This window comes from Hyperolius riggenbachi, chromosome 4 (genome assembly GCF_040937935.1).
Source record: "Hyperolius riggenbachi isolate aHypRig1 chromosome 4, aHypRig1.pri, whole genome shotgun sequence".
In the NCBI taxonomy this organism is placed as follows: domain Eukaryota; kingdom Metazoa; phylum Chordata; class Amphibia; order Anura; family Hyperoliidae; genus Hyperolius; species Hyperolius riggenbachi.
The window spans coordinates 496,432,774-496,445,992 of NC_090649.1; the positions used below are offsets into that span (position 1 = coordinate 496,432,774).

The 13,219-nt window shown below is 41.5% G+C and overlaps 1 protein-coding gene across 5 annotated transcripts in view; it reads right to left on the bottom strand.

Moving 5' to 3' along the window:
• LOC137504537 (neurexin-1-beta-like) overlaps window positions 1–13,219 on the bottom strand; it is a 483,008-nt gene that overhangs the window by 112,511 nt on the left and 357,278 nt on the right. Inside the window, exon 1 of one of the 5 annotated variants that reach the window (XM_068233086.1) lies at window positions 11,978–12,156. The exons of the other annotated variants lie outside the window; for them this stretch is intronic. Within the exon in view, the coding sequence (XP_068089187.1) occupies window positions 11,978–12,010 (33 nt within the window). The 5' untranslated portion in view covers window positions 12,011–12,156. Of the gene's footprint in view, window positions 1–11,977; window positions 12,157–13,219 lie in introns of those variants that run through there. 5 annotated transcript variants of the gene reach the window in all.

A 13,219-nucleotide genomic window follows, 5' to 3' on the forward strand; every position in this document is an offset into this window, starting at 1 on the left:
CCCGCTGGATTGATGGGCTTAGAGCCTATAGATGTTTCTGGCAGATAATGATGATACACTGAAATGGGATTTTGATAAGGAAAGTAAATTTTTATACCTCCAACTAAAATATCGTTTATAAGCATATTATTGGTCAATTGTAATAGAAAATGAAAAAAAAATAGAAACTGAGCTAAAACCAAATAAAAAATGCCGTCCGTCAGAATATTATTGTGTTTTAAACACTTAGGCTGGTTTCACAGTGGGACGTTAAAGTCCCACGTTACAGCAGCCAGTAACGTAGCCTAACTCACAGACTGTAAAATCAATGTGCTGTTCACAGTGCCCACGTTGCGTTACATAGTAACGCAGCACGTTTAAACAAAGTGCTGCATGCTGTACGTTATACTGGGCTAAGCCACGCTAGACTGTTTGCACATGCTCAGTAATGTTGGAGGAGGAGGTCTCCCCTCCTCCTCCACAGCCAGCCACATGGCTAATTAATATTCACTGCACTGTGGTGACTCGTGGTGGAACTCGTAATGTTGTCCGGATCATGAACGAATCGTTCATTTGATCCGGATCTTTTTTGTGAGTCGAATCATCTGGATCACCACAATGAACGATTCTGTTCACAGTGGATGTCTGTGTGGAAGAAACAGGTACATACAGAATGTACAGTGCAGGGAAAGTCCTGTCCTGCTAGTCATTTCACCCATTCTGCTTCCCTAGTAAAATGATTCAAATGATTTGGTTCAAAGATATGGATCTTTTCAATGATACAATTCAAATGATCTGAATCCTTAAAAAGATCCGGACTTCCTATCACCAACTCTGAGCGGCTGCTTTGAGAGCTGCATAACGCGGCTCAATCTGACGTCCAACTTCAACACCACCATGCGTTGCGTTAGGGGCACGTTATGCGACCATAACGTCTCCTAAAATGCAACGTCTTGCTGGGAAAGTAGCCTTAAAATACATAATCTATATAATGTTGTCATTAGAAATAATATTTAAGTTATCTCACTGTCCTATAGCACTGTACGTGGAGAGACAATGGCCCATATGCAATTACCTTTTTCTCCTGAGCTTTCTCCTCGGAGATAATTTTTCAGCCTCTATTTGGAATAACTTTTCAGCACTTTGCAATTGAAAAAGTACCAAAAAGTAGGTGGAAAAAGTACCATCAAAACTACCGTGAATATTTTCTTGCCTGTTGGTGGTTTAAAGGGCATTTTATTGATACGTTTTAAAACATCATTTAGGAGAAAACTAAGGAGAAAAAGTGAATTGCCTATGGCCCAATGTGTATATATTGTTCCTTGTACAAAAAAATGTCTCTTTTCTACATGACTCTCAACAAACAGCTCAGGACTCAGTCATTTAGCATGGGTCTATTACAGCAATAAATGAACAAAATTAATATGATGCATGCTAGCACTGGGAGAGTTTAAATGTACTCCGAAGAAGGAGATCTTCGACCGTAAAATTAATTAAAGCTGGCCACGGTCCAATTTCTAGCGAAAAATCGTTTGAGCGATCAGAAATTCTTATCGGATTGGTTGTAAATAATCTCCATTGGTGGACACAATCGATTATGAACGAGTGAAAAAAAATGTCGCCCGAATGAATTTTCGTCAAACGAAAAGTTGGATTTTCTTGGTGGTCGTGATAGATAGGAAGCAATGATTGGTTAGTCGATGGTGTAGTGAACGATTTTTCGTCCGATCAGAATTTCTGATCGCTCGAACGATTTTTCGCTAGAAATTGGACCGTTAGTGGCCAGCTTAAGAATCCTTTCACTACAGAGTGGCTTTGATGCCGTCAAAATAACAAAAGTGGGTTTTTTTTAATTGCTGGTGGGCAAAATGGGATTTCATTGATAAGGTCTGAAAATATCACCTAGGAGAAAACATTGGAGAAAAAGTGAATTGAGTAAAGGCCACGGGCCCATACGCAATTAACTTTTTCTCATTAGTTTTCTCCTAGATGATATTTTTTTATCATCTATTTTTGCAACTGAAAAAAGGACCAAAAAAGGACAAAAAAGGATTTTCTCACTTGCTAGTGGCTTAAAGCTAATGGGAATCGGTTATTAAATAAAAAAAAGTCAGATACTCACCTAAGGAGAGGGGAGGCTCGGTCCTATTGAGCCATCCCTCTCCTCTCCCGGTGCCCTGGTGCTGCGCTGGCTCCTCCGTACACATCCCCCGCCGAGGGCACTTCGGAAGTCTTTGGGAGCCAAGTCCTCCCGAAGACAGGCGGGGCACAAGCGAGTGCGTCATAAAGGGCGCGTGCGCAGTGTAGAGCAGCCCGTCTTAGGGAGCACTCGGGCTCCCGAAGCATTTCCGAAGCCTCCCTTCGGCCGGGAGACAGCGGTATTTGACCAAAACGGTCGAATACCTCTACAGGGCAGCCAACAAACAGCGGGGACCGGGAGAGGGAATGCCATATGGTACCCAGAGCCTCCATCTCCTTAGGTGAGTATCTGACTTTTTTTATAAGGGTTCTTATTCACTTTAAAGGGCATTTTATTGACAAGTTTAAAAATATCACCTAGGAGAAAACTAAGGAGAAATAGTGAATTGAATAAGTGCCGAGGTCTTCTCATTGCTTGGAACACAGACTTGTTCTACAGAAGGAGGCGGGGTCTGAGGAATACGGAAGACGGGGGTTGGGTAGGTGTAACAAGAGCTGTAACCTGTTTTCTTGGTATCTTGCTCAGAAATCATACAGGATAGAAAATCCCAACTCAATTAGGCACTGTCCCCAATGAATCTGAACCAAGAGTTCAAAGTTGCAAGGCAAAAGTGCTAATCCCTAGCCGCTGACTACAGAAGTGTATTGTAAAGTGTTTTCAACATCTAACATCTTTTTATATACAACTGCCTCTTTTTTTTTTTTTTTTTAGAATTTTTGGCATTTAAGTTCCCTTAAACAGTTTCCTTGTTGCATTCTTTCATGTGAGCATTCTGGGCAGCATCAGAAAAGAGAAAACATGAAGGATTAGCAACAAAAACAATCCTAATCAAAGATTAACATGGACTTTGTGAAGCGTGAAGTTAAAAGCAGCGCTTTGAAATAAAACATGTTGGGTAGCTAATTAAAACGTTTTAAAGCTAAAATGATTTACGTAGTAATCTGCAGCATCAACACTTTCATCTGAAGAAGCGTCACACCACATGTTCGATGGGCTGCTCGCAGCTTGTGTCAGCCGATGTTCCCAAAATAAACGCACTGGACTTTGGTATAAATGCACGATCTGTTGTATAATGTGACCCGAATTTAATGCGTATGGTTAGTTTCCAAGAGTTTAGGCACAGCTGCTCCCCAACACCTGCACAAGTTAAGCAGCAGCTCACATTTGCAGAAATTAGTAATGATCTAAAATGTCGGTCACACGCCCTAAAATTCCTCCACATCCGCTCACTAGGAGTGACAATAATTATTTCCCCCAGATATGTGGGTGAGGGGAGGGTGCATATGTAAAAGAAAAATACCTGCTGTCAAGATTAATCTCCAGGAGGGCAGGGAGAGAGGAATTCTGACCTGCTCTTTCAGCCTCTATGCAAGATGTATCTTGGTGTCAGAGAGCATTGCACGGGACATGTGTGCAGCACTTTTCAGTTGATGATTTTTTTATGCGGATTTCATCAATTATATTAAATAATAGTACAGGCAAAAAGAGGCGCCAAAAGGATAAAAGTCGATCAAAAGCTTAAAAGTCAAGGCCGAGGTGGATTTCCCTCCTCCAAGTAGACACAAGAAACTGTTGATAGAGTTCAACCAAATATTTATTCACATACTCCAGAATGTGCAACGCGTTTTGCAGGCATATCCCGCTTCCTCGGGCTATGAATGGAGCATAAAACTCATGTAGGTCTAGTACAAAGTCTCTGTCTAAGCTTCACCTATTTACAAGCCTGAAATGTGTACTTCCTTTTTGATTACTACCAGCTCAGGTATTTCCTCCTCCTGTTAGAGTAATCAGCTACAGAAAACAGGAGACCTTGTTAGTTGTTTTCCACACTTGTACTACTTGAGTGACTGACACCAACACAGACTTTTACAGGCTGCCCTGTTGTTACCATTATGGTGGAAAGACAGGGTGAATTTGCACTTACATTTAAAAGAAATCGGAGACAAAATGACCACAAGCATTCATACTCACCTGGGGCTTCCTCTAACCCCCTGTAGTCTGTGGGCTCCCCAACTATTTTCCAGCACCATGCCATTCTGGCCACCATGCCGGCCCCCGGGAGTCAGGACTGCTCATTTCACATGTGTGGTCATGGGCACACATCAACTTAGTCACACTCCCATGGCTGGAAGCATTCTGTACTTATGCGGTTATTTAACCTCTTGAGGACAAAAGGTTTACACCCCCTTAGTGACCAGTCCATTTTTTACAATTTTACCTCCTTTTCTTCTTACAAATAGAGCTTTCTTTAGGAGGTATTGGATTGGTGCTGCTATTAATACTTTTTTTTTTTTAATTATTCAAACAAACTGAGATTTTTGTAAAAGAAAGTTTTTATCAATAGTACCGCTCAGTGCTGCTCGGATACCCCTTTTCAAACAGCAAGGAGAACGCCAACGCACACCACTAAGGCTGCATCTGAAATCACCACCAGCTCAGTGTGTAGCACCTATATAGACTCTCTGCACACGTCACATTCAATTCAGTCACATTCAATTCGGATATCTAGGTTGAAAACCGGAAGTGGGCTTTAAATTGCTTTTAAAACATTTTTTTTTGGGGGGGGGGGGGTAAGTGAGGCATGTAGCATCATATTTTTTTAAGGGGAAATATTATTGATGATGTGGGGACTTAAAATCCTCCCCAAAACTATCTCTCGTTCTCGCTCTCTCTCTCTCTAGGCCTGAATGCCTTCAAAAGGGAATTTTGCCATTGAAGGTGATTTTGGCTTCTGCTCGGATATCTGAACTAACTATCCGCCCGGATTTCGGATTTCAGATGGGAAATCCGTGTTTGCTCAGATAGTCTATTCGGATTTTAAAGCATATCCATAATTTGCTATTCAAAGTTCGGATAGTGGAAAAAGTTTGGATTATCTGGGTAGTTTGGATACCCGAATATTGGATGAGCACCACTGGTACCGCTAGTTAGTGCATTAGGCCCATAACTATCTATGTAGAAGGGGGTTCTTTACAGTAAAAGTTATTAAAAGGTAATATATATTACTTCAGAAAGTATTCTTTGTAATCTCTTTATCTGCATTTCAAGAAGCCTTGGATGCTTTCCTTGCATTGAAGGGCATCCACGGCTATAATTACTAGGCAATTCCAGGCAGAGTTGATCCAGGGATTTATCTGACTGCTATCTGGAGCCGGGGGAGACATTTTCCTTTTTAAAGGGAAGGTTCGCGCATAATAGAAAAAACAAACTGTACTTACTTGGGGCTTTTTCCAGCTCCTGGTAGTCGATCAGTGCCCTCGCCGCAGCTCCTCTCCCTCCAGCGGTGAAGAAGTCGACCTCTCCAGGTCGGCTTCCAGGATGGCTTCCATTTGCTCCACGGCGGGGGGTCACGTGGTGTATGGACATCATTGGGTCTCTACTGCGCAGGTGCAGAACTACTGCGCCTGCACAGTAGAGACCCGATGATGTCACTTACATCACGTGGCCTGCGCCTTGGAGCGCACATGACGCCCATCTAGATCTAGACCAAGGTGCGCCTGGGGCAAGGTCAGGTTTTGGTGCCTAAACTCTTATTCCCCATCCAAATTTTGCCGCCTTTTTAAGAATTCAACAAACTGCGCCTGGGGCAAGATACCCGCTTGCCCCCCCCCCCCCCCTTAGATTCGTCCCTGTGACGCCGACCTGGAAGCCGACCTTGCGAGGTCGGCTTCTTCACCGCTGGACGCCGGGAGGGAGAGGAGCTGCGGCGAGGGCACCGATCGGCTACCAGGAGCTGGAAGAAGCCCCAGGTAAGTGCAGTTTGTTTTTTCTACTATGCGCGGATCTTCCCTTTAAGGCTAATTGGCTCAAGGCTGTAAAGATTTTTCACCTTCCCCTGGATCAACTGGTATACAGAATACAGTATGTGTAGGGGTGGGTTCAGGTCAGCTATTTTTTTGCTGGTTAAAGCTGATAAATGGCTGTCTTTTATTCAACCATTCTAACAGTGTAAATTCAAATTGCTCTGAGCCAGCTTTGTTACTTATGTAAAATACAAGTAAAATTGCCATGTGTTGCCTAAGCACATTAATTTTAGTGCATTTAGTGAATCTAGCCTGTAGACTTATGGCTGCTATAAAAGATGACACAGCAGAGCTTGGCTATCTCCTTGTTGTGAAAGACAAGAAAAACTCTCATTTGTTTCTCTCATCTTCGGTATTGATTTTAAAATTTGTGTTCCAAGCGATACCCATGGCCTAGTTTTGGATGATAAAAATCCATGATATCAGTGTAATTTCTATCCCTTTCCCAAAGGCCTGCTCTTTTTTCAGCAGGTGTACAGAAATTCTGCTATTGATAGAACCATGCCTGAGGCTTGCCCTTGGATGGAATCCATAATTACATCTGCTGCTCTGATATATCATCTCAATCATGCAAGGTCAATGAGAATTTCATTTGTCCACAGTATGTGGCGATTATGGCCAGATAGGTATCAATAATGGCCTTCTGTGCTTTCTTCCTTTAGTCAGTGTCTTGCTGCTTAATTCAGACAAATACACGTTTAAAGCTACCGTAAACAAGGCATTAGGCGGGAGAAGTCCTACTGACCTATTATCTAGCTAAGCAATGAAGGTAGCAATAGCGAGGTTTGTGGTCTGAATCTAAACCATGTTAGCGACTGGCTGAGGTAAGAAAGCTTTGACAGGGAAAAAAATGGCCAGGAATAGTAGAACATGCAATGCAATTGTTCTAATGGGGGAAGGTAGGAATATTGTCTCAGTCAGACAGGAGGAGGACTCCAGAGAGGAGACGGGACAAAGATCTCACCTGGTGTCTCAGCCCTTCAGATGCATCTGCTGCTCTACTATACACCGAGGAGATGTTGCCTTGCATGCTGATTTAAAGGTCCCCATTTTAATTTATGATGCTGTCCCCTAGTCTACAGTCTTATTAATTTCCATGCTCCTCAGTGTTCCCCTTCCTCAGCTTGCTGCATTATAATTACACCATTACCTTAGGAGGGAACTACTGGTCCCTTGCAGGACCTACGGCACATCATTTCGTCTGCGTGAATAAATCAGAGAGCTCCTCTATACTTTTTAATCTTACATCGCAGAAAGCTTTAACAAATATATCGCCTTGTGGAATTTGCACCAATAACTGGATTCCGCAAGCCACCAGCTGCTTGTGTCTTTATATGGTGCCTGTCTGCTATGAAAGCTTATTACATCGTACATGAGCAGTCTCTGCACTACTGAACTTCAAGTCTGGACTTCAGTAAAGGCCACAGAAGCCCAGGGGGTACTTATGTTTTCCTAAGGAGGTACTTGAACTTGTCACAGTCAATTTAACATAGTGAGTTTTCAGATTAAACAACTGATAAATCATACATAAAGAAATGGAAATAAGTATTTCTTGTTTTATTCAAAGAACATGAAAATGTCATCAAGCAGTCATGCCAATTATCTTGGCTTCACCACACTCCCACTAATACCACACTACACCTATCTTCTGTTCTATTCCCAATATCTCAGATAATAGTAATAAGTAGGGGTGGGACGACGAATCCGGCGAATCCACGAATCCCTCGAATATTAGGAAATATTCGAGATTCGTGGATTCGAATCCCGACGCCATTTTCCACTATACGAATCCGCCGAATCCCGACGCCGCATCGCCGCGCATCCGCCGCTCGCACTCGTCCTCCTCCGACCTCCTCCGACCCCCCCGCGCCTCCTCCGCTCGCCCCCCCTGCCCGCATCCACTCACCTATCCATAGCGGAGCGCAGAGCGGCAGACCTCTCGCCGACTTCCTGGTTCCCCCTAGTGAAGGCCCATATACCCTGCTACCTATACTGAAGGCCCATATACCCTGCTACCTATACTGAAGGCCCATATACCCTGCTACCTATACTGAAGGCCCATATACCCTGCTACCTATACTGAAGGCCCATAAACCCTGCTACCTATACTGAAGGCCCATATACCCTGCTACCTATACTGAAGGCCCATATACCCTGCTACCTATACTGAAGGCCCATATACCCTGCTACCTATACTGAAGGCCCATATACCTTTCTACCTATACTGAAGGCCCCTATACCTTGCTACCTATACTGAAAGCTACCAATATTGAAGGCACCCATACCTAGCTAGCTATACTGCAGGCACCTTTACCTCGCTACCTATGCCTGGGTACCTATACTGCGGGCAACTATACCACGGATCGCACAATTTTTATGTGCAGGATTCGTTAGATTCGGGATTCGAAAGGTTCGAGATATTCGAGAACCTTTTTAGATTCGGATCCGGATTCGGATTCGAAGAAATTGTGGATTCGTCCCATCCCTAGTAATAAGTGCATGGTGGGCATCTCAAGGAAACTCCCTACTGACAGCTGCAGTAGCTGGGGAAGGAATCTGAGAGTGGGATCATAATGTAAACGCAGCGTTTTAGGACAATTCTATGATCACTAAGCCAACGATTGTTACCTAAACCTAAATTTAGTCTAAGATACACTTTAGCAGTTTCTAAATCAAGGAGGGGGCTGAGTCTGTAAAAAGACATTTCAGACAGCAAAGCAGTTTACCTTGGGGATGGATTTTTGCCAACTTGTAGAAAAGACACAGGTCTTGAAATGAGTTTCACTGGATCACGTGTTTACCAGCTGCCTATGGCTACATTGCACAGTTGATCAAGCTGTGTGATCTCTGCTCTGAGTTTCATAGGGATCTTCTCTTTGTATACAGAGGGGCTGTGTTAGGTTTGGATAAAGAACATTATTTAGCATGATGGGTGGTGGTGGTGGAGTTAGTAATTTGCAGCAAGGGGGGTTATCTCTTATGCAGAATATATAGAACCGTGCTGGAAAGTTGGTGAGAGCTTATGGATGGTAGTCAAACCTTCAAGTTCCCTACAGGAGATAAGTGCCCAGCACCTTGCTAAACAGTGTGCAGTATGGAAGGAATCAGGAGACAGGACATCTGAATGACTGGAAACTGCCTGAGATAAGTGGTGTGTCCCATCTGATGAGGGTCTAGAGGGAAGTGTGGGGCCCAGAGGCGAGAGAAAAAGCTAGACTGTTGGTGGAAAAAAATTGGGAGAGAGCATTCATTTTAAAGGAAGGTTGAGACTATATGAGTTAAACACCTATGTCATCAAAATACATGAGAAAAAACAACAGGTGGTCCTCATCTTATGAACGTCCGACTTACAAACCAACTGCTGATATGAGCGCAACACCCCATCCCGATGATGTAATTTTTGGGAGCTGGCACCGATCAACTCTGCGGTGAGCTTCAGAGTGCTCACCTTGGTGAGGTGAGTATTAAGCACAGGGGACACAGGGGGCTGTAGTGGAGACCCAAGTAGCAAAAACTAGGGCCAATGATAATTCAAAGGGGGTCAGAGGTAGCACAAAGAAGGCAAAAGGTCCCCCCGACACACAGGTGGCACAAATGGTGTAGGGGAACAAAGGTGGGACAAGGGGGGCAGCAGAGGCACTGTATTTTATGAAAAGCGTCTGTCCATGTTTCTATACTGTAATAAAAAAGTATATCCGTTCCAAATTAAGAAATATTCAGGTTAACAAAGTACCTATAGTGCCTATCTCATTCATTAACCAGGGGACTACCTGTACAATACTAAAATAAGATCTTCTGTAACTGGTGTGAGCATGAAGCGCTCTAGAGAAATCTGAATAAAAAGTAAAGATCTGATTAGGTAGGATGGACTTCCTAAATCCATCTAGTGAGGTGATTTAAAATTTTTATGACAGTCTGAGTCTACTTTTATATGGGAGTTAGAGTTGAATGACCTCCATCCTCCACTGTTGATTTTAACAGTATGTACCCCTTTGTTTGCAGTCTGAAGATGTAAATGATAGTGTAGGTAGCTCTATCACCAAGAGCTAGGTATTGTGGACACAGTCTGACACTTGGCCTATCCCTTTCGTGCAACTTTGCTACCATAAATCTCCATTCAAAGCTAAGAGAGGCAGAGAGAGGCAATAGCTGGTGAAGTCACATGATTTCATCTTCAAAGCACCAAGGAAGGTGGTTGGGAGGTTTTTGTTAAGTGTTTACCCGCAAATAGGAAGGTTTGGGGGATAACTGAGGCTGTTTTACATCCTCCAAGAGTTCAGCTTTAACCTTGAGTGACATATAATGTGGTCAATGCTCTTGAGAAACGAGTAGTAATACATAGGTAAGTAAATAGAAAGAAAGCAAGAATACAAGAAGAGCAGCACTTAAAAAAGCTAGGCAAGCAGCAGTAATGGCTGTTCTGAACACTGAAAGAGTTGTACACCTACATATCATATGCCTCATCATAAGAAATATAAAGGTAAAAAAAATGTACTTAACTTTTATTGCCACCCAAGAAAAAGATAAAAAAATGTTCTAAGGAAAGACATCAACCCTGCAGTGTTTCATGTCGTGTAAATTCAATTACATACATAACCTTTTCATGAGCGTGTCAAGAAAAACTTCACATGCTTTCAGTACAACTCATGGTTTATACATCAAAGTGCATATGCACAATTTGTTCGGCAATTTTTTCTGTCCTTCATGTTCACATATATGAACTACAAAACGCTTTCATTGTTACCATTAGGGGCACATTACAGTCTATTTCAACGTACAATGTACTCTGCCATTAAAAAATATATCTCCTATATGCGAGTATCAGTAGTGACCTATATACTCCAAGTGATCATTCTTTTTTTTTTAACCTCTTTCATTTGTGGCAATTTTTTTTTAATACTAAAGAATATAAATATATATATATATATATATATATATATATATATATATATATATATATATATATATATAGTGTTTTTTATTTTATTTTTTGCTCTATTTTTTAAACCAAAAGACTATGGCGTAAGCTTGACCCAGATGAATAAATACATAATTTAAACCGAATAACTGAAACGTTACATAACAGCAGATGCATTATCTAGATGCCATGATTCGGAGGATCAATTCTCATTTTAACAAAAATAAAAGATACCTTTTGGTGTATTTCAAAAACAAAATGAGAATTTTGTTCATGACACAAAATAAAATAAAATCAAACAAAACTTAGAAACAATTTAGTATAGCATTAAAAATACAAATTAAAACATACACCTCGAATTGAAGCAATGATACTTAATACAGCATGCACAATTGGAAATTAAAAAAAAAAAAAAAAAAATTATACTCTACATTTATAACGGTAACATTTAATTAAAGGCATTCTCCATTGTTAGCCTATCTCAACATGCAGTACTCTCCCAGGAATGTTTTTTGTTTGCAAGATGGAATAAGGAAAACCAAAAAAAAGGTCTGGAATAAAAAATGTCGTCATGGTCAACGATTAAGCCATTTTTAGTTGCCAAAATAATTAGATTACCATTCCAGGCTGTCACTCACATGCTTGGAGCAGCGTTAGGTCATGCTTTTTTTTTTCTACCAGCGCTGTCATTTAGTGTACAGTGTTTGCAAGACGTGCTGGAAAAACCTGAACGCAGCAGCAGTAGCTCTCTGCTCATTCAGACAAAGCCGTAACAAAGAGGCAGCCAAAAATTTCAGGACACAAGACCAAGAAGGGAAACACAGAAAGCATTTCTTAAACATACATGGAACATGCAGGTGTCGTGTGCTTTTAATATTACATGCAGTCTCTCCTCCGCTCATGATTTAGGAAGAGAATAAAACAAATCATGTTGGCATTAGCCGCTGAGACGCGGCGTCTCCAACCCCCCGTTCTACATTTGGTCTTGCTTGCACAGAAACAAAAGGAGACGTGAAGGACTCTGCATGCTGCAGTGCTCAGCCTGTGCTCAGTGTCGGCTGTGAGAAAAGATTCTACCTGAAACGATTCACAGTGCCACCTCATATCCATGTCTGCCTGGCTACCCTGCGTGCTTATATCTTTTTTTTTCTTAATTCTTAATGGAAATCGTAGGAAATTTGGTCCATCCTCTGAAATCAATACTGGTGACAGAAGAGCTCCCTGAGTCGGTGGGAGATCAAGATGATAAATTGCCTGCGCATCAGCTTGGCCTATCAGTGTTCCGCACACAGATTGGCAAGGAGAAAGACACAACGAAGAGCTTTCATTTGTCACGTGTCAGGAGCAAGCCAATAGCTTACATTCTGCTGCAGGAAGGGCTGCTGTATTCGGCAAAGGGGATGAGAAGAGCAGCAGAGTACAGTCATGTGCTCAGCTACAGAATCCCGACAGCTGAGCCAGCTTCTAAGTGAGCGAGCCCCAGTTCTAAGGTCCTTCACTGTTTGCTCGTGCGATTTCTCCTGGAAAGCAGCCATTACGCTACCACAGGTTGCCACATAAACAGCAGCAATTCGAAAACATAATGCATTCCAGCCCTTTCTCATTTTATTCGCCTCTTTTTTTCCCTTTTTAATTCTTTGGTAGGATGCTGATTATGGAAATTATTTTTTTGTTCTGATTTCAGACGTTCAGCCTAAAGCTCGGCAATTACCATACTGATCACTTCACGGCGCTGCCTAGTATGTACCTAAGTGCAATTATAAATGTATTCCCAGGTTAATGGATGCTAATTTTTCTAAGTCATGTAATTTTGCAAGACATCTCTGTATAGCAATTACACAACATTTATTCAATGCATTAATATTCGGGTTTCAAGCAAGGATTGACTGTTTTCCTGTTCGCACATTCATCCATAATTGCTGTTTTTGCACAGATTTTTAAAGGCACTGTTAGCAGAATCATAACAGACCAGTAACAACACAGCTTAAGATATTATAAAAAAAGAAAAACTGCTGGTGCTTAAATAATTAGTGGGCTATAATAAAAATCTGTACTTAGTACAATGCGTCAATGCTTATATATATATATATATATATATATATATATATATATATATATATATATATATATATATATATATATATATATATATAAAATTATACTTTATCATTATAATTTTAGTGCTATAATTGATACCCAAAACTATTTTGTTAATTAATTTGACACTTCCTCCACAAGTTCCTAAATGCACCCTATAGAGAAAAGTATAAATTTGAATCTTGAAGGGAGACAAACAACAGGCCACGCCCTCCTTAACCA